The 21,534-nt window shown below is 45.0% G+C and overlaps 2 protein-coding genes across 9 annotated transcripts in view; both read left to right on the top strand.

Annotated features, from left to right (window-relative positions):
* Positions 1-21,534, top strand: part of LOC310993089 (protocadherin gamma-C5-like) — a gene marked incomplete at its 5' end in the record, with an annotated part of 337,145 nt that overhangs the window by 304,399 nt on the left and 11,212 nt on the right. For 2 of the 8 annotated variants that reach the window (XM_083981356.1, XM_083981355.1), the window contains one exon: positions 14,218-16,671. The exons of 2 other annotated variants lie outside the window; for them this stretch is intronic. In XM_083981356.1, the coding sequence (XP_083837482.1) occupies positions 14,218-16,671 (2,454 nt within the window). Of the gene's footprint in view, positions 1-122; positions 2,577-10,734; positions 13,204-14,217; positions 16,672-17,939; positions 20,624-21,534 lie in introns of those variants that run through there. 4 more of the 8 variants (XM_083981354.1, XM_083981353.1, XM_083981352.1 and 1 more) reach the window with 3 other exon arrangements.
* LOC310992858 (uncharacterized protein) lies at positions 3,474-9,406 on the top strand (the record flags this gene model as incomplete). The annotated part of the gene is made up of 2 exons (XM_083981085.1): positions 3,474-5,944; positions 6,925-9,406. 2 exons carry the CDS (start codon positions 3,474-3,476, stop codon positions 9,404-9,406), a joined length of 4,953 nt encoding a protein of 1,650 aa, XP_083837211.1.

Genomic DNA, 21,534 nt, shown 5'->3' with positions numbered 1-21,534 from the left:
TCTCGGGATGTATTGCTATCTTTGGAGTACAGCAAGATTATCGTTAATGGATGTTCACATTAACCTATTTGCTCTAAACGATACGTCGATGGGAAATAACATATTTTAACGGACCAGCAGGAATGACAAAGACAATGGGATATCGAGACTGGAGATGGCAGGCGCTTTGGTGGCATCATTTCTTTCTCTTGTGGACTACAATACACGGACAGACTCGATACAGCATCCCAGAGGAGCTGGAGCGAGGTTCTGTCGTAGGAAATCTAGCAAAAGATCTGGGTTTGGGACTTTCAGATATTTTTGACCGTAAGCTCCGAGTCGCCTCTGAGGCTGGTGAGCAGTATTTCAGTGTGGATGCGGGGAAGGGCGAACTGGTGGTGAATGACAGAATAGACAGAGAGGCTTTATGTGGACAAAGCCCCAGCTGTGTTCTGTCTCTGCAGGTTGTGATAGAGAACCCGTTACAGTTACACCGGATAGAAGTGGAAATAAGAGACGTAAATGACAACGCTCCCAATTTTCTCAAAAGCGATCATGTAATAGAAATAGCTGAATCCACCGTTGTAGGTGTGCGTTTTCCCTTAGAGAGTGCAGAGGATCCAGATGTTGGGAGCAATGGATTAAAGACCTACACTTTAAGCAAAGACGAATGCTTTGTTTTAAAAGTAAAAGAAATTGAAAATGGTAGGAAAATACCAGAACTAGTGTTAAATAAATCATTAGATCGGGAGAAAAAAGCAGTTCATAATTTATTTCTTACTGCTATGGACGGAGGAAACCCGGACAAGTCTGGAACCTCAAAGATAACTATAACTGTACTTGATATAAATGATAATGTGCCATTATTCGAAAATACATTTTATAAAATTGCTGTTCAAGAAAATACGTCAAATGGCTCTTTTTTAATTACAACCAAAGCAACAGACATAGATGAGGGTCCAAATGGAGAGATTGAGTACTCGCTTGGCATACACACACCACCATCGGTGTTGTCATTGTTTCATATAGATGCTGTAACTGGAGACATATATCTTAAACAACAATTAGACCACGAAGACCAAACTTCATATCGAATAGACGTCAGTGCCAAAGACAAAGGTTTTCCCAAAATGGAGGGTCACTGCAGTGTGCAGGTGGATGTTTTAGACGTGAATGACAATGCTCCAGAAATTGTGCTGACTTCAAAACCCACATCTGTGCCCGAAGACTCTCGTAGTGGCACAGTGGTGGCTTTGCTCGGTGTCCGTGACCTTGATTCAGGTGATAACGGTAAAGTGACGTTAAAACTTCCCAAAGGTTCTCCCTTTACTCTTAAACCTTCTTTTTCTAATAATTACGCACTGGTTACCAGTGGTTCTCTAGACAGAGAGAGGTTCTCAGAGTATAACATTGAGATAACAGCCACTGACTCAGGCTCTCCTCCTCTGTCCAGTAAGAAAACTATACCAGTCAGCATCACTGATGTGAATGACAACCATCCTGTATTCTCTCAGCCATCCTATAATGTCTATTTAAAGGAGAACGGGGTACCAGGATCTATACTGTACTCAGTATCAGCCTCTGACCTGGACTTTGGTGAAAACGCTAAAATCTCTTACTCTATACTGGACTCTAAAGTGCAGGACGTTTCTGTCTCGTCGTATGTTTACATTAACTCAGATAACGGCAGCATCTACAGCATGCACTCGTTTGACTATGAGAAACTGAAGGTGTTTCAGATTCAGGTTCAGGCAAAGGATCAGGGCTCTCCGTCTCTCAGCAGCAACGCCACTGTCCATGTTTTTATCCTGGACCAGAACGACAACGCCCCCGCTGTTATTTACCCCTCCTCCGCTGCCCTGGGCTCCCTCTCTCATCAGAGGATGCCCCGCTCCGCTAAAGCGGGTCACCTGGTCACTAAGGTGACGGCCGTGGACGCCGACTCGGGCCATAACGCCTGGGTCTCGTACAAACTGGCAGAGGCCACAGACGCTTCTCTGTTCACCGTCAATCTGTACACAGGGGAGGTGAGGACTAAACGCGCTGTGTCCGAGCAGGACGACTCCTCTCAGAGGCTGCTCATAGAGATCAAGGACGACGGGGAACCGGTCCAGTCCTCCACCGTCACGGTGTCCATCCTGCTGGAGGACGCTCTCCATGAGCCCATCTTAGACCTCCGACACAAAGCGGCCGAGCCCAGCAAGAAAACTGGGAGAATCACCCTTTATCTGATTCTGTCTCTGGCCTCGGTGTCCGTGCTGTCTCTGCTCACTTTCCTCATCTTAGCGGTGAAATGCATGAGGAGCAGCAGAAGCAGCGGTAGTTGCTGCATGAGACGGAGCGACTGTGATGATTACAAGAACCCCAACAGAAACCTGCAGATTCAGCTCAACACTGATGGACCTATAAAGTACGTGGAGGTCCTGGGAGGAGACATGTTGTCTCAGAGTCAGTCCTTCAGGTCCTGTATGTCTCCAATGTCAGAGTACAGTGACTTCACTCTGATTAAACCCAGCAGCACCACTGACTTTAAGGAGGTGATCAGTGTCCTGGATGCGTCTTTACCCGACAGCACCTGGACCTTTGAGAGCCAGCAGGTGAGCAGATGAAAGATCATTTTGCAGTTCCCAACACATTTGTTATTTTCCATGTTTACAAAAACATGCCATAATATTTCATTGTCGTGTAATGATCCTCTCTTCATCTTCTGTAAAACATGACATCCAACCTTCCCAACTTTTATTAACTTAATTTGCATTGAAATTAACAGTGAACACTTTTTTTTTTTTTTTTTTTTTTTTTTTTACATTAAGTCGTTAGTAAGTGTGCAATCGCTCATTTGATTTGGCAATACCCTTTGCTTTTATTGATTGATGAATTGAAAAGATTTGGCTGAATACGAAGATGGTGGCAACATTCATTGTATTTATTTTCACATTTAATAATCAAAAATTAGTGAACGAATACTTCAAGAATGTCTAACTTTCCATAGCCTACATGTCTTGTTGGAGAGGGTGGAGGTTTTCTTTTAATTTGGTGCGCTTTTTTTCTGTAGGGACATTTAATTTGACGGTATTAAAGACGTTTTTTGTCATTGGAGATTTAAAATCTATGAGACAGCTCTTACACATATCACACGGCACTGCATCTATGCCCACTCTCATGAGTGCAGCTGTGTCTTTAAAAGCACTGCTCACCTCCGTTCTTATTGGCTGTGAGGGATGGATGCTGTGCGCCAATCGCATGCAGGGCTGTACAAAGAGATCTACCCCCTCCCCTTTGCAGCCTCAGCATCGTAAACGTTAACAATGCGAAGAGCTGGAGGACGGTGGATGCTGCGTTAACACCTCGGAGAAGAAAGCTAAACCGTTCCTTTAAGTTTCAGACATGAGCATATTTGCTTCATATTTCTGTGTGGGAGCAGATGGTGCTCTCTTGAAAATGGATATCTTTGATTTTCTCGATGGGAAATAACATTTTCTAACGGACCAGAGATGACAAAGACAATGGGATACCGAGCCTGGAGATGGCAGGCGCTTTGGTGGCATCATTTCTTTCTCTTGTGGACTACAATAGACGGACAGACTCGTTACAGCATCCCAGAGGAACTAAAACAGGGTTCTGTGGTAGGAAATCTGGCCAAAGATCTGGGTTTGGGATTATCTGACATTTTTGACCGTAAACTGCGACTCGCCTCTGTGGCTGGTGAGCAGTATTTCAGTGTGGATGCGGGGAAGGGCGAGCTGGTGGTGAATGACAGGATAGACAGAGAGGCTTTATGTGGACAAGGCGCCAGCTGTGTTCTACCTCTGCAAATCGTTCTTGAAAACCCTCTAAGTTTGCATCGGATTGAGGTAGAAATAAAAGATATAAACGATAATTCTCCCAGATTTCACACAAAAGAAATGACTCTGAAAATTGCCGAATCGGCAGCAGTAGGCGCTCGTTTTCTTTTGGAGAGTGCAGAGGACTCAGATGTTGGAAGTAATTCGTTGAAATCATACACCTTGAGTAAAAACGACTGTTTTACATTGAAAATGAAGGAGGTTGAGGATGGCAAAACAGTCCCTGAGTTAGTGTTAGAGAAGCCTCTTGATCGAGAGAAGAAACCAGTTCATAGGCTGCTACTGACTGCTTTAGACGGAGGGAACCCGGTCATGTCTGGTACCTCACAGATCACAATCACGGTGCTTGATGTAAATGATAATTTCCCAGTTTTTGACAAAAATATATATAAAGTTTCCTTACAGGAGAATACTGCAAAAGATACCTTTGTTGTAAAAATGGTAGCAACTGATGCTGACGAGGGACCAAACGGAGAAGTTGAATTTTCATTTGGGTCTCGGACACCAGATCCCGTCTTATCGGTGTTTAAGATAAATTCAGTAACAGGTGAAATATATTTGAAAGGAGACTTAGATTATGAAAGAGCCACATCTTACAAAATTGATATAACTGCAAAAGACAAAGGGATTCCTGAAATGGAGAGTCACTGCCGTCTACAAATAGATGTTGTAGATGTTAATGATAACATCCCAGAAATTGTTCTCACGTCTGATCTGCAGCCAGTGCGCGAAGACGCACCAAGTGGCACAGTGGTGGCTCTGCTCAACGCACGCGACGCTGACTCTGGCAATAATAGCAAAGTGACGTTAAAACTTCCCAAAGGTTCTCCATTTACTCTTAAACCATCATTTTCTAATAATTACGCACTGGTTACTAGTGGTTCTCTAGACAAAGAGAGGTTCCCAGAGTATAACATTGAGATAACAGCCACTGATTCAGGCTCTCCTCCTCTGTCCAGTAAGAAAACTATACCAGTCAGCATCAGTGATGTGAATGACAACCCTCCTGTATTCTCTCAGCCATCCTATAATGTCTATTTAAAGGAGAACGGGGTACCAGGATCTATACTGTACTCAGTATCAGCCTCTGACCTGGACTTTGGTGAAAACGCTAAAATCTCTTACTCTATACTGGACTCTAAAGTGCAGGACGTTTCTGTCTCGTCGTATGTTTACATTAACTCAGATAACGGCAGCATCTACAGCATGCACTCGTTTGACTATGAGAAACTGAAGGTGTTTCAGATTCAGGTTCAGGCAAAGGATCAGGGCTCTCCGTCTCTCAGCAGCAACGCCACTGTCCATGTTTTTATCCTGGACCAGAACGACAACGCCCCCGCTGTTATTTACCCCTCCTCCGCTGCCCTGGGCTCCCTCTCTCATCAGAGGATGCCCCGCTCCGCTAAAGCGGGTCACCTGGTCACTAAGGTGACGGCCGTGGACGCCGACTCGGGCCATAACGCCTGGGTCTCCTACAAACTGGCAGAGGCCACAGACGCCTCTCTGTTCACCGTCAATCTGTACACAGGGGAGGTGAGGACTAAACGCGCTGTGTCCGAGCAGGACGACTCCTCTCAGAGGCTGCTCATAGAGATCAAGGACGACGGGGAACCGGTCCAGTCCTCCACCGTCACGGTGTCCATCCTGCTGGAGGACGCTCTCCATGAGCCCATCTTAGACCTCCGACACAAAGCGGCCGAGCCCAGCAAGAAAACTGGGAGAATCACCCTTTATCTGATTCTGTCTCTGGCCTCGGTGTCCGTGCTGTCTCTGCTCACTTTCCTCATCTTAGCGGTGAAATGCATGAGGAGCAGCAGAAGCAGCGGTAGTTGCTGCATGAGACGGAGCGACTGTGATGATTACAAGAACCCCAACAGAAACCTGCAGATTCAGCTCAACACTGACGGACCTATAAAGTACGTGGAGGTCCTGGGAGGAGACATGTTGTCTCAGAGTCAGTCCTTCAGGTCTTGTATGTCTCCGATGTCAGAGTACAGTGACTTCACGCTGATTAAACCCAGCAGCACCACTGACTTTAAGGAGGTGATCAGTGTCCTGGATGCGTCTTTACCCGACAGCACCTGGACCTTTGAGAGCCAACAGGTGAGCAGGAAACAACAGTAGACCTACTGTGTAATTTCATGTCGTTACATTCAGCTGCTTTTTTTTTCTTAACATGACATCTTGAACTGCCCCCTTGACGACATGCTGTTTTCAGTGTCCTCAGAGGTGTAAAAAAAACAAACAAACAAAAAAACACAAGGCAGCAGTCACATGTATTTGTTAAACCCGCATTTGGTTGAAGAAAGCATTTGAGATAATGAGATGGTCATTGTGTCCCCATTTTAGCATCATCACACCCTGACCTTGGGTTGTGCTGCTCGTTTATTTTCTTTCTGCAAAGTGGATTCCCACCTTTCAACCCACTTAATCGTATTTATTTGATTAATTTCTACATAGACCATGTGTTGTTTCAGATTTTACCTGCAGCTGTGTTTGCGTTATGCTGCAGCCTCCTTCGGGTCTTTCAATGCCACTTTTATAATGGCACTCTTTTTCAGCACCACCCAAGTGGACAGCGACATTTTCTATTGGTTGAGCAGCTTTCAGCAACTGTCACTTTTTAACTGAGTCAAAGCAGGACAAATAATGCATTTAATCAAACTGTCGATTAAACAGTGGATATATAGTGTTTTTTATTTTCATTTTGTGTTAAGTAACGTTGCTGGCGACCAATTAAGCTGTCATCCTATTATTTCTGTACACGCTCTCAGTGTATTGAGGGAGAGTCTTTGATGGGCGGCTGTGTCTTTAAAAGCAGTGCTCCCCTCCGCTCTTATTGGATAGCAGATAAGGATATCGTGCACCAGTTAAATGTAGAGCTATACAAAGAGATCTACTCCCTCCCCCATGCAGCCTCAGTACCACAAACACTTACATTGCAACGAGGTGGATGAGAGAGAGCGATGCCCTTTTCGGAATTAAAGCGAGAAATGTTAATTCGCTTTACGACATGAAACGACTTTGGATCTTTGTGTTGGATTAGTTCTCCGTGACAATGGATGATTATTTTTTTATTCTCTATTACCTCGTTGGGAAGTAATTCTAACGAACCGGGGATGACAAAGAGAATAGGATACCGAGACTGGAGATGGCAGGCGCTTTGGTGGCATCATTTTTTTCTTTTGTGGACTACAATACACGGACAGACTCGTTACAGCATCCCAGAGGAACTAAAACAGGGTTCTGTGGTAGGAAATCTAGCCAAAGATCTGGGTTTGGGACTATCTGAAATTTTTGACCGTAAACTGCGAGTGGCGTCCCAGGCTGGTGAGCAGTATTTCAGTGTGGATGCGGGGAAGGGCGAGCTGGTGGTGAATGACAGAATAGACAGAGAGGCTTTGTGTGCACAAAGCGCCAGCTGTGTTCTACCTCTGCAAGTGGTCATTGATAAACCGTTACAATTGTACCGCGTTGAGGTGGAAATACAGGACATTAATGATAATTCTCCAAAATTCCCTTCGCAAGAAATAATATTACAAATAGCAGAGTCGACAGCGACAGGGGCACGTTTTCCGGTAGAGATAGCACAAGATCTGGATGTTGGCGTTAATTCCGTGAGGTCATATACTCTCAGCAAAGATGACTTTTTTAGTTTGAAGATTAAAGACGTGTCTGGTGGGAGGAAAGTCCCGGAGCTAGTCTTGTCTAAATCTCTTGACAGAGAAAAAACGGCTATACACCAGCTTCAACTAACAGCTATAGACGGAGGAAACCCAGTCAAATCTGGGACCTCTCTTATAACCATAAATGTACTTGATATTAATGATAATTTTCCTGTGTTTGAGAAAAATGTTTACAAAGTCTCCATAAGCGAAAACAGTCTACAAGGTGCGTCTATTATAAATCTTACAGCAAAAGATGTTGATGAAAGTGCAAATGGAGAAGTGGAATATTCATTTGGAACTCACACACCAGATATTGTCCTGTCTGTGTTTGATATTGATTCATTAACCGGAGAAATACGACTTACAGGGAAATTAGATTTCGAAACAAATGCAAATTATGAAATTGACGTTTGCGCAAGAGACAAAGGAACTCCGAGGATGGAGGGACATTGTACTCTTCATGTCGAAGTAATAGACGTTAACGACAATGCTCCAAATATATTTCTTACTTCTCAACCAAACTCTGTGCCTGAGGACTCACCAAGTGGTACTGTTGTAGCCTTAATCAGTGCGCGAGACCTTGATTCTGGTGAGAATGGTAAGGTGTCATTACAACTCCCCAAGCGGTCCCCTTTTAACCTGAAACCATCTTTTTCTGATAATTACGCACTGGTTACCAGTGGCGTTTTAGACAGAGAGAGGTTCTCAGAGTATACCATCGAGATAACAGCCACTGATTCAGGCTCTCCTCCTCTGTCCAGTAAGAAAACTGTTAATGTCATCATCACTGATGTGAATGACAACCCTCCTGTATTCTCTCAGCCCTCCTATAATGTCTATTTAAAGGAGAACGGGGTACCAGGATCTATACTGTACTCAGTATCAGCTTCTGACCTGGACTTTGGTGAAAACGCTAAAATCTCTTACTCTATACTGGACTCTAAAGTGCAGGACGTTTCTGTCTCGTCGTATGTTTACATTAACTCAGATAACGGCAGCATCTACAGCATGCACTCGTTTGACTATGAGAAACTGAAGGTGTTTCAGATTCAGGTTCAGGCAAAGGATCAGGGCTCTCCGTCTCTCAGCAGCAACGCCACTGTCCATGTTTTTATCCTGGACCAGAACGACAACGCCCCCGCTGTTATTTACCCCTCCTCCGCTGCCCTGGGCTCCCTCTCTCATCAGAGGATGCCCCGCTCCGCTAAAGCGGGTCACCTGGTCACTAAGGTGACGGCCGTGGACGCCGACTCGGGCCATAACGCCTGGGTCTCCTACAAACTGGCAGAGGCCACAGACGCCTCTCTGTTCACCGTCAATCTGTACACAGGGGAGGTGAGGACTAAACGCGCTGTGTCCGAGCAGGACGACTCCTCTCAGAGGCTGCTCATAGAGATCAAGGATGACGGGGAACCGGTCCAGTCCTCCACCGTCACGGTGTCCATCCTGCTGGAGGACGCTCTCCATGAGCCCATCTTAGACCTCCGACACAAAGCGGCCGAGCCCAGCAAGAAAACTGGGAGAATCACCCTTTATCTGATTCTGTCTCTGGCCTCGGTGTCCGTGCTGTCTCTGCTCACTTTCCTCATCTTAGCGGTGAAATGCATGAGGAGCAGCAGAAGCAGCGGTAGTTGCTGCATGAGACGGAGCGACTGTGATGATTACAAGAACCCCAACAGAAACCTGCAGATTCAGCTCAACACTGATGGACCTATAAAGTACGTGGAGGTCCTGGGAGGAGACATGTTGTCTCAGAGTCAGTCCTTCAGGTCCTGTATGTCTCCAATGTCAGAGTACAGTGACTTCACTCTGATTAAACCCAGCAGCACCACTGACTTTAAGGAGGTGATCAGTGTCCTGGATGCGTCTTTACCCGACAGCACCTGGACCTTTGAGAGCCAGCAGGTGAGATGAAAACAATAGACCTAGCTGATGCACACTTTTTTAATCACAAATATATTTCTTTTATACAGTGTTAAAAATAATCATAATAATCTGAACTACTATGAAGTATATTCTCAAATTGTTGGCAGTCAACTTTAAAGGGACAACGAGGAGTTTCTATTCGGTTATAAAAAAAGTCTCACGTTAATGTGGATGAATCTCCGCTACCCACACTTGTTAATGGGCCCATTTTCGATAAATATATCGTTCTGTCTCTATCGTTATTTTGTTATTATTAGTGGTGGCGGAAGTGCTGGTCGAGCCGACCAGCGTTTCCTTCGTTGCGAATCATGAGAATAACGCAGCCGCATCGCCGTTTATGGTCGGAACTACGGTGGTATGTGAACCTCTTTGAACCTCTGACTTTAATTATTGATGAATGAAAACATGAGTCCGTCTTGCGCCCGGTCAAAGAAATGTACGGTGCGCGCGGAGGCTCATAAATGTAGTGTGAAAACGCTTCGCTTTTCCAAAACTCCTCGTTGTCCCTTTAATGAAATGAAGCCTCCTGGGCATTTTTGATGTGTATGATTATTTCTATTTTTTATCTGCTCCTATATTAAACACAGAAAGAAAGAAAGAAAGAAAGAAAGAAAGAAAGAAAGAAAGAAAGAAAGAAAGAAAGAAAGAAAGAAAGAATTGTATTGAGAAATTCATTTTGAGACAGTTTTACCTTAAGTTCAACTACAGGTTCTAATATCGCCCATTGATTGCATAATATTATTGTTGCGTCTACATTACATAGTATTATTTTAAAACTTAAAATGTCAATTTTGTAAAAATACATTTTCAAGGTTCAACTCTTAATGTTGTGATTTGTATATATTTTATTCGTGTCAATAATTTGAAAAGATGTCCAATATATTTGGATGTTAGAAATTCAAATCATTACATCTTTCATAGGCTGCATGCCTATTTCATTTTCTACCGAGATAAAAGCGTCAAACCATGAGGTGCTGTTACATTTGTCTAAATGTACTGCAGCCTCGAGGAGAGGGGAGGTGCAGCAGCTTTGTGGGCAGAGTTAGCTCTCTGTGATTGGACAGTGCAGATGGATGCTGTGAACCAATAGCATACAGAACTGTACAAAGAGATCTACTCCATCCCCCTTTCACTCTCACCACGGTAACCCTCACAGTCTCAGAGCTGGAGAGGAGATGCGCCTTTTTCGAAGGAGTGCGGAATACTATATGTTATTGACAATTATTTGAGGATTTATCCGTATTGGGATGTCCATTTTGGCGATGGCTTTGTATCCTGGTTTATGTTGATGAAAACCACGATGGGAAATAACATACTCTAACGGACCGGGGATGACAAAGACAATGGGATACCGAGCCTGGAGATGGCAGGCGCTTTGGTGGCATCATTTCTTTCTCTTGTGGACTACAATAGACGGGCAAACTCGTTACAGCATCACAGAGGAACTAAAACAGGGTTCTGTGGTAGGAAATCTGGCCAAAGATCTGGGTCTGGGATTATCTGACATCTTTGATCGCAAACTGCGAGTTGCCTCCGAGGCAGTTAAGCAGTATTTCAGTGTGGATGCGGGGAAGGGCGAGCTGGTGGTGAATGACAGACTAGACAGAGAGGCTTTATGTGCACAAAGCGCCAGCTGTGTGTTGCCTTTACAGGTTGTAACAGAGAACCCACTACAGCTACATCGAATAGAAGTAGAAATTAGAGACATAAATGACAATTATCCGATTTTTTCAACAGAGGAGCGATCTTTAAAGATAGCAGAATCCACTGCCACGGGCATCCGCTTTCCTTTAGAAACAGCACAGGATCTGGACGTTGGAAGTAATTCTATAAAATCTTATACTTTGAGTAAAGATGAGTGTTTTAGTTTGAGGATCAAAGAGCTGCCAGGTAATCGAAAGGTCCCGGAACTGGTACTAGAAAAATCACTTGACAGAGAGAAACAAAGCGTTCATCAGTTGCTGCTGACAGCGTTAGACGGAGGCAATCCTGTCAAAACTGGGACCACAAAAATTGTAGTTACTGTAAAGGACATCAATGACAATGTCCCTGTTTTCAAAAGGCCATTGTATAATGTAACTCTGCTTGAAAATACTGTCCCTGGTTCTGTACTGGTAAAAGTGGAAGCGACAGACGCAGACGAGGGTGTTAATGGTGAAATTGAATATGTTTTTGCTGAGCACACACCACAGTCATTGTTGTCTATTTTTCATTTAGATGCGGATACAGGTGAGATATCCATAGTAGGGCCGATAGATTATGAAAGTAACGCAATAAATGAAATCGATATTACTGCTAAAGATAAAGGAGTTCCTAATATGGAAGGGCATTGTCGTGTACAAGTAGTTGTAATAGACATTAATGACAATGCTCCTGAAATAGTTCTCACTTCAAAACCAAATCCGGTACGGGAAGACTCACCGAGAGGCACAGTAGTCGCTTTAATCAGTGCACAAGATCTTGACTCCGGGAATAATGCTAAAGTGACCTTAAAACTTCCAAAAGGATCTCCATTCAGTTTGAAACCATCATTTTCCAATAATTACGCACTCGTCACAAGCGGCGTTTTAGACAGAGAGAGGTTCTCAGAGTATAACATTGAGATAACAGCCACTGATTCAGGCTCTCCTCCTCTATCCAGTAAGAAAACTATACCAGTCATCATCACTGATGTGAATGACAACCCTCCTGTATTCTCTCAGCCCTCCTATAATGTCTATTTAAAGGAGAACGGGGTACCAGGATCTATACTGTACTCAGTATCAGCCTCTGACCTGGACTTTGGTGAAAACGCTAAAATCTCTTACTCTATACTGGACTCTAAAGTGCAGGACGTTTCTGTCTCGTCGTATGTTTACATTAACTCAGATAACGGCAGCATCTACAGCATGCACTCGTTTGACTATGAGAAACTGAAGGTGTTTCAGATTCAGGTTCAGGCAAAGGATCAGGGCTCTCCGTCTCTCAGCAGCAACGCCACTGTCCATGTTTTTATCCTGGACCAGAACGACAACGCCCCCGCTGTTATTTACCCCTCCTCCGCTGCCCTGGGCTCCCTCTCTCATCAGAGGATGCCCCGCTCCGCTAAAGCGGGTCACCTGGTCACTAAGGTGACGGCCGTGGACGCCGACTCGGGCCATAACGCCTGGGTCTCCTACAAACTGGCAGAGGCCACAGACGCCTCTCTGTTCACCGTCAATCTGTACACAGGGGAGGTGAGGACTAAACGCGCTGTGTCCGAGCAGGACGACTCCTCTCAGAGGCTGCTCATAGAGATCAAGGACGACGGGGAACCGGTCCAGTCCTCCACCGTCACGGTGTCCATCCTGCTGGAGGACGCTCTCCATGAGCCCATCTTAGACCTCCGACACAAAGCGGCCGAGCCCAGCAAGAAAACTGGGAGAATCACCCTTTATCTGATTCTGTCTCTGGCCTCGGTGTCCGTGCTGTCTCTGCTCACTTTCCTCATCTTAGCGGTGAAATGCATGAGGAGCAGCAGAAGCAGCGGTAGTTGCTGCATGAGACGGAGCGACTGTGATGATTACAAGAACCCCAACAGAAACCTGCAGATTCAGCTCAACACTGATGGACCTATAAAGTACGTGGAGGTCCTGGGAGGAGACATGTTGTCTCAGAGTCAGTCCTTCAGGTCCTGTATGTCTCCAATGTCAGAGTACAGTGACTTCACTCTGATTAAACCCAGCAGCACCACTGACTTTAAGGAGGTGATCAGTGTCCTGGATGCGTCTTTACCCGACAGCACCTGGACCTTTGAGAGCCAGCAGGTGAGCATAGAGTAATACACAAAATGACAAACAGGCTACAAATTCAACACTATGCTTAAGCTACAGAGTCCACCAAGGAATCAAAACTTTTACATTCGCTGTGAGAAATAACATTACATTTCAGAAGGTATTTTTTCAGTAGTATATTATTTGTTCCTTTCTTTGTTTTTGTATCCCTGATGAAAATATTTAATCTTGATAATTGGAATGTATCTAGTTTTTGTAGCAAAGCTGACGTGCAATAGGTTGCAATAGGTTTACCAGCTGAGCCTTTCAGCACCATGGACAGCGACCCTGGCCCCTGAGGCTAATGACACACCAATAGTTTTCTATTGATGACATTTCCTTCAGGGTAACATTGCAGATGCATAAACTCTTAACTATCACACAACAGTAGTTCTATTATTAATTTAATAATCTAAAAAATATTGTGTCAGCTACAAAAACGATGGTGATGCCGTTAATGCACTGAAAATAAAAACAAGACAACATCGTATGTGTCTGTGGGAAGCGAATATCAACAGTATATCTTACGATAATAATAATAAAAAAAACGTAATGCGTTTATTCATTTTATATTTGTATTTATTTAACATGAACGTGTGAAACCGCTTCTCCCCGTTGTTTTTCACTTGCTCTTTCATGGCGGGGATGCGTGTATGCGTGTGTGAGAGAGAGAGGGTGTGTGTGTGTGTTTAACGTTATTCGACATTCCTGTTCTCATTGGATGTGAGAGAGTGATGCTGTGCACCAATAGCATTCAGAACTGTACAAAGAGATCTACTCCCTCCCCCATGCATTCAGCTTCAGCACCAAAACCACTGTGCTCTGGATGGGGAAAGAGTAGGTAAATGGTCCCTGTTCTACACGAAGAATGAGATTATATTTTATTTTTGTTTTTGACCATGAACAGGCATCTTTTTAACGGAATATGTCGCGCGCTTGGAATATGGATCTTGCCTTTACGTCCTTTGTTACTGTGGAGTAGAAGCGGTGTATTTTACTGAATCAGAGATGACAAAGAGAATGGGATACCGAGACTGGAGATGGCAGGCGTTCTGGTGCCATCAGTTCTTTCTCTTGTGGACTACAATAGACGGACAGACGCGTTACAGCATCCCAGAGGAACTAAAACGAGGTTCTGTTGTAGGAAATCTAGCCAAAGATCTGGGTTTGGGATTATCTGAAATATTTGATCGTAAACTGCGAGTCGCCTCTGAGGCTGGTGAGCAGTATTTCAGTGTGGACGCGGGGAAGGGCGAGCTGGTGGTGAATGACAGGATAGACAGAGAGGCTTTATGTGGACAAAGCGCCAGCTGTGTTCTACCTCTGCAGGTCGTCATCGAGGACCCGTTACAGTTACACCGGATTGAGGTTGAAATACGAGATATTAATGACAACTCTCCAAGTTTTCTTTCGAATGAATTATCTTTAAAAATAGCCGAATTGGCATTAGTTGGTACCCGTTTTCCCTTGGAGAGCGCAACGGACCCTGACGTTGGAAGCAATTCAATTAAATCATATACACTTAGTAAAAATGAGTGTTGCTCCCTTAAAATCAAAGAAATAGAGGGTGGGAAGACCGTCCCAGAACTTGTTTTAGAAAAGCCTTTAGATCGAGAGAAAAAAGCAGTTCACAAAATATTGCTGACAGCATTGGACGGTGGCAATCCAGCAAGATCAGGAACGTCACAAATAACCATAAGTGTGCTTGACATAAATGATAATTTTCCAGTATTTGAAAAAAACGTTTATAAGGTAACCCTTGGTGAAAAAAGTAGAAAGGGGGCTACTGTTATCAAGCCCAAAGCAACTGATGCAGATGAAGGTTTAAATGGTGAAATTGAGTTTTCATTTGGTTCTCGGACACCAGATGTTGTGTTGTCAGTCTTCGATATTAACCCATTAACAGGTGAAATCAGTCTGAAAGGGGAGTTGGACTATGAAACTGTCAAGTCATATGACATCGATGTAACTGCGAAAGATAAAGGTAGCCCTGAAATGGAGGGACACTGTAGCGTACAGGTTGACATTGCTGATTTCAATGATAATGCTCCTGAAATAGTTCTCACGTCTCAGCCAAAGCCAGTACGCGAAGATGCACCAAGTGGCACAGTCGTGGCTTTAATCAGTGCCCGAGACCTTGACTCTGCTGATAACGGCAAAGTAACATTAAAGTTAGCCAAAGGCTCACCATTCAACCTGAAACCTTCATTTTCTAACAATTACGCACTGGTTACTAGTGGTTCTTTAGACAGAGAGAGCTCCCCACACTATAACATTGAGATAACAGCCACTGATTCAGGCTCTCCTCCTCTGTCCAGTAAGAAAACTATACCAGTCAGCATCAGTGATGTGAATGACAACCCTCCTGTATTCACTCAGCCCTCCTATAATGTCTATTTAAAGGAGAACGGGGTACCAGGATCTATACTGTACTCAGTATCAGCCTCTGACCTGGACTTTGGTGAAAACGCTAAAATCTCTTACTCTATACTGGACTCTAAAGTGCAGGACGTTTCTGTGTCGTCGTATGTTTACATTAACTCAGATAACGGCAGCATCTACAGCATGCACTCGTTTGACTATGAGAAACTGAAGGTGTTTCAGATTCAGGTTCAGGCAAAGGATCAGGGCTCTCCGTCTCTCAGCAGCAACGCCACTGTCCATGTTTTTATCCTGGACCAGAACGACAACGCCCCCGCTGTTATTTACCCCTCCTCCGCTGCCCTGGGCTCCCTCTCTCATCAGAGGATGCCCCGCTCCGCTAAAGCGGGTCACCTGGTCACTAAGGTGACGGCCGTGGACGCCGACTCGGGCCATAACGCCTGGGTCTCCTACAAACTGGCAGAGGCCACAGACGCCTCTCTGTTCACCGTCAATCTGTACACAGGGGAGGTGAGGACTAAACGCGCTGTGTCCGAGCAGGACGACTCCTCTCAGAGGCTGCTCATAGAGATCAAGGACGACGGGGAACCGGTCCAGTCCTCCACCGTCACGGTGTCCATCCTGCTGGAGGACGCTCTCCATGAGCCCATCTTAGACCTCCGACACAAAGCGGCCGAGCCCAGCAAGAAAACTGGGAGAATCACCCTTTATCTGATTCTGTCTCTGGCCTCGGTGTCCGTGCTGTCTCTGCTCACTTTCCTCATCTTAGCGGTGAAATGCATGAGGAGCAGCAGAAGCAGCGGTAGTTGCTGCATGAGACGGAGCGACTGTGATGATTACAAGAACCCCAACAGAAACCTGCAGATTCAGCTCAACACTGATGGACCTATAAAGTACGTGGAGGTCCTGGGAGGAGACATGTTGTCTCAGAGTCAGTCCTTCAGGTCCTGTATGTCTCCAATGTCAGAGTACAGTGACTTCACTCTGATTAAACCCAGCAGCACCACTGACTTTAAGGAGGTGATCAGTGTCCTGGATGCGTCTTTACCCGACAGCACCTGGACCTTTGAGAGCCAGCAGGTGAGATGAAATAGGGACATTTCATGTTTATTTAAATTTGGCCAAGCAAAAAAAAATCCTCTTACTCGGTTTTTGTTTTTTAAGCACATTTTTTTTGCTGGTCTTCGTTTCTTTCTTCCTTTCTTTTTATCTTCAGCGATTTGGTTTTTGCACTTCTCTGCTTGGCTATATAGAGTGTGTTGGTTGATGCTTCGTATAGCCATAACCACTTACAAATTATCTGCGAAAGTATTTATGGCTAGCACCAGTATTCGCCATAGTTGCTCATATGTGTGGCAGAGTACGTATTCTTTTTTAGACAGTACACATAATACTCCGAGTCCTCCTGTAGGCCCATTGGTAGTTATCAAGCTTGCCTTTCTAATAACAATAGCCTATACCATTGTCACAAATAACTTAAGTCAGAGCAAAATCTTGGTTATGACAATAGCTAGTCTATAAAAAATAAATAAATAATGTGATATGTTTTTGTTTTTTTAAGTTATATATTTTTCATTTCTCAGGGTTAGAGCCCCGCTCCTAACCTTGAGAAATGAAAAAAAACAAAAGAGAGAGAGAGAGATCAGTTTAACTGTTCAGGTCAAACAAAATTAAGATTTTGTTATTATTTTCTTTCCAGCTTTCTCTCATTTAATTACTATAGTCCAACCTAAAAAAAAAAGAAAAAAAGAAGAAGAACTGTCCAACTATACATTTACTATACTTCCTTCTAATTGTTTGCTGGTTGGCATTTTATATTTTTTATATACTTTAAAATATTTTGTTGAAAGGTTAATCGTTGTAATGCTACATGCTCTATTTAAACTTTCCTTTAATATGGACTTCAGCTGAAGAAAAACACTTTGAAAACTGTGCCCCCCTGCGGATACCAATAGCATCGCTATAAATAACAGCTGTTCGACACACCGCTTTGTCTTGACACGAGGAGCTCTCAGTGAGGGTGTGAGAGTTATTTTCCATGTGTAACAAATAATAAGACAGCATTCACTCCCCATTGTCTTGCATTGTGTGAAACCAATTCCACAGTCATAACATATTTACCTTATCTTTTCCTTTTGAAATTGTCCTCTTAAACTTTTGCAATGAAAATGTAGTCGATAGTTTATCAGTGGAAGTGGAGTGAATGAAAAGTTTTTAGTGTGTGTGTGTGCCTGTGTCTGTGAAAGAGCTGTGTGACAGCGCTGGTCCACTCCTGCCTTCCAATGAGAGGGGAGGCCTCAGTGGCCTCTCCCCGCCCACGAGGGGAGTGAGGCGGTGGAGACAGAGCGGAGAGTTTCAGTGCAGACGGAAAATACTTTGATTTTCGTCCTTGTTTTTCTTACTAAAGTCGGCCGTCATGATCACATCAAAACTACCCATCGCTCTGTTTTTGAAACGGAAATGTCTACCGTCGAGTCTGGCAGCCTCGTTTTAACACCACCATGGATACGTTACGGTGAAAGAAGAAGTTAGAAACTTTCCTATTCCCCGTTCCTCGGAGCACAGCACAATGGACTCGAGGCAGAGGAAGCGCTCCAGAGGAGGGAGGCTGTGGAGGATTTGCTTCTATTTAGCTTGTCTCTCCTGTGCGTCCGCTCAGCTCAGCTATTCCGTATCGGAGGAACTGAGCCCGGGCTCTGTTGTTGGGAATATCGCTAAAGCTTTGGGTCTCACTGCTCAGCGGATTGATCAGAGGAGGTTGCGGGTGGTCTCGGAGTCCACAACGCAGTACTTTGAGGTAAAGCTGGCGACCGGCGATTTGGTTATTAAACAAAGTATTGACAGAGAGCAACTATGCGAACTAAGTTCAACATGTTCGCTACACCTTCAGATACTTCTGGAGGATCCTTTAGAAATTCATCGCGTCGTGGTGGACATTATGGATGTGAATGACAATGCACCGCAGTTTTCAACCAGTAACATTTCATTGGAAATATCAGAGGCGGCCGCGCCTGGGACACGGTTCCGCCTGGAGAGCGCACACGATCCAGACGTGGGCACCAACTCGTTACGCACGTATCGTCTTGCAGAAAATGACTTCTTTACTTTGAATGTGGAAAGTAAAAGTGACGGCAGCAAGTTTCCAGAGCTAATGGTGCACAAATCATTGGACAGGGAAACGCAGGCTAGATTTCGCCTGTTGCTCACTGCTGTAGATGGAGGTCAGCCTATGAAATCTGGCTCAACACTTTTGCTCATTAAAATCTTGGATGTAAATGACAATGCTCCGGTCTTTGATGAACCGGTAACGAAAGTTATGCTATTAGAAAATGTTGCACAGGGCACTTTAGTAACGAAACTGAACGCGACTGACGCAGATTCTGGCAGCAATGGAGAAATATCTTTCCTGTTTAGTAAATATACACCGGAACGAGTTCTCAGACTTTTCAGTGTGGATTCTAAAAGTGGGGAGATCCGTGTGAAAGGTGATGTCGACTATGAAAAAGCCACTGCATATCACATCACAGTGCAGGCCAGAGATGGTGGCTCTCCTGCAATGGAGGGCTCCTGTAACGTCATCGTGGACATCATCGATGTGAATGACAACGCACCAGAAGTGACGCTGACATCACTGACGAGCCCTATCAGAGAGGACTCGGCACCGGAGACAGTGATTGCGCTCATCAGTGCAAAGGACCTGGACGCTGGTGAAAATGGAGAGGTTACATTAACTGTCCAGCCAGGTTTACCATTCAAACTGAATTCAGCTTTTGGGATGCATTACAGCCTCATCACTGCTGGTAAACTGGACCGTGAGACTGTCCCAGAGTACACAGTGGTTATCACGGCCACTGATGCTGGTTCCCCGCGCCTTTCTTCGCAAACTACATTTGTAGTAAAGCTCTCTGATGTAAATGACAATGCTCCCACCTTCTCTCAGCCCTCATACTCTGTTGACATCCCAGAGAACAATGCTCCCAGTGCCCCCATTGCTGTTGTTTCAGCCACTGACCCAGACCTTGGCGACAATGCTCGCATCTCCTACTCCATCTTTCCCAGCATGGTCCAGGGCTCACCTATTTCTTCCTATGTCTATATTAATCCAGAGAGTGGCCACATCTACAGCATGCGCTCTCTGGATCATGAACAACTTAACGCTTTCCGTGTTGAGGTGCAGGCCCGGGATGCTGGGGTGCCCCCAAGGACAGCCAACGTCACTGTGCACGTATTTGTGGTGGATGTGAATGACAATGCACCAGTGATTGTTCACCCCTCTTTCCCAAAGGACCAAGGATTACAGCTCACTGTGCCGCCCTTGGCTGGCCCAGGACACTTCATAGTTAAAATTGTAGGGGTGGATGCGGACAGTGGGCACAATGCATGGCTGTTTTACTCCATCGCCCCTGGACCAAATGCTGGGATGTTCCGTATTGGAGCCCACAGTGGGGAGCTGCGCACAACCCGCAAGCTGGCTGAGGAGGAAGGGGGCTCATTTTATAACATTGTGGTCATCATTCAGGACAATGGTGACCCACCAAAGTCCAGTTCTGTGAACATTACAGTGACTGTGGATGAGAAGCGCACAGCAAACGATCCTCCTGCGAGCCCTCGCCACACACCTTTCTACCACCGCACCGGGATGTCGGACATCACCCTGTACCTCATCATCTCTCTAGCCTGCGTATCAGCTGTTTCCTTTATCACCTTTGCCATCCTCATGATACGCTGCCTAAGGCACCGTGACTCAGGCCTGGGAGGCTCTGACTGTTGCTGCTACGGTCGCCACAGGACCAGCCGCTATCATCAGAGGCCCAGCAAGGACCTGCACCTGCAGCTCAACACTGATGGGCCCATACGTTACATGGAGGTTGTGGGCGGCCCCCAGGAGCCACACACACGCACCTACAGGCCCTGCTATTCCACTTTATCCAGCCGAAGTGACTTTGTATTTATGAAGACACCCATGCTGAGTCACAACAACACACTCAACATGACACTCAGCAGGAAGCACCTTATGAACTCAGCCAGTGAGGTGAGGCCTCAAGTGAGAGAGCTTGGATAGCATTGGTGGAATATGTGGTGGGATGTGACCAATACAGGTGTCTCAGTGTGGATGTTTGGGTTTTGGAGATGCATACGTATCTATGAGCAGTTTTGATGTTATTATGGTACATCTGAGTATGCTAGTTTTGATGCCTTGATTCGTAACAGTAGTATAATAACCTAGATTTCCTCAGTCATGTGGCACTGCAGTATTTTATTTGAACCCACATTTATTTAGGTAGGAGTGGCCCCGTTCTTACATGGTGAAAAAGCTCTTAGAGTTACTAGAGGTTTGGGTAGAGTTAAGAGGGTGCTTAATATTTAATCTGACCCAATGCTCAGAAATGTGGTCACTATCTATGACTTTCAGTAACTTCAGTGGCTCAAAAGAACAGTTCTTTATGGATAAAAAAGGAGATAGAGAGGGGGAGGTTGAAAAAAGGTTGCTGAAGATAGCTGAAGAAATGGCAAAGAAAGGGGGAAAGGGGGGGGGGGGCATAAGTGCTTCTAACAGATGGAGAGGAGGAGACAAACAGATGAAAATAGGTCCTGCAGTGTTGGCTCAGCGAAATGGCTGGAAGACAGAGGGGAACAGGATGACAGGGGGAGAGATTGAGGGGGGTGAGGGAGAGGAAAAGGGCCACGAAAATAAAATGGTTAGAGTGGTGGGGGAAAGAGCCAAAGAATAAAGCAGTAGCTGAAAAACAGGAATTCGTGGGGTCAGTGGCCTGAACCCTGACTTCCTGTTGTCCTCTGAACTTTTGGTGATTGATTCCAGGACTCAGGATCACATGACTGAGACTGTTCTCACTGTGCAGTCTTTTTCTAATTTTGATGTTTAGTACCTTCTTTCTATGTATTCAGAGTTGGGTGTCAAGAAGGTTAGGGAGGCTAACCAAT

This window comes from Trachurus trachurus (genome assembly GCF_905171665.1).
Source record: "Trachurus trachurus genome assembly, chromosome: 10".
In the NCBI taxonomy this organism is placed as follows: domain Eukaryota; kingdom Metazoa; phylum Chordata; class Actinopteri; order Carangiformes; family Carangidae; genus Trachurus; species Trachurus trachurus.
The sequence above is the reverse complement of the archived record's forward strand: the minus strand, read 5'-3'. Positions and strand labels throughout refer to the sequence as shown.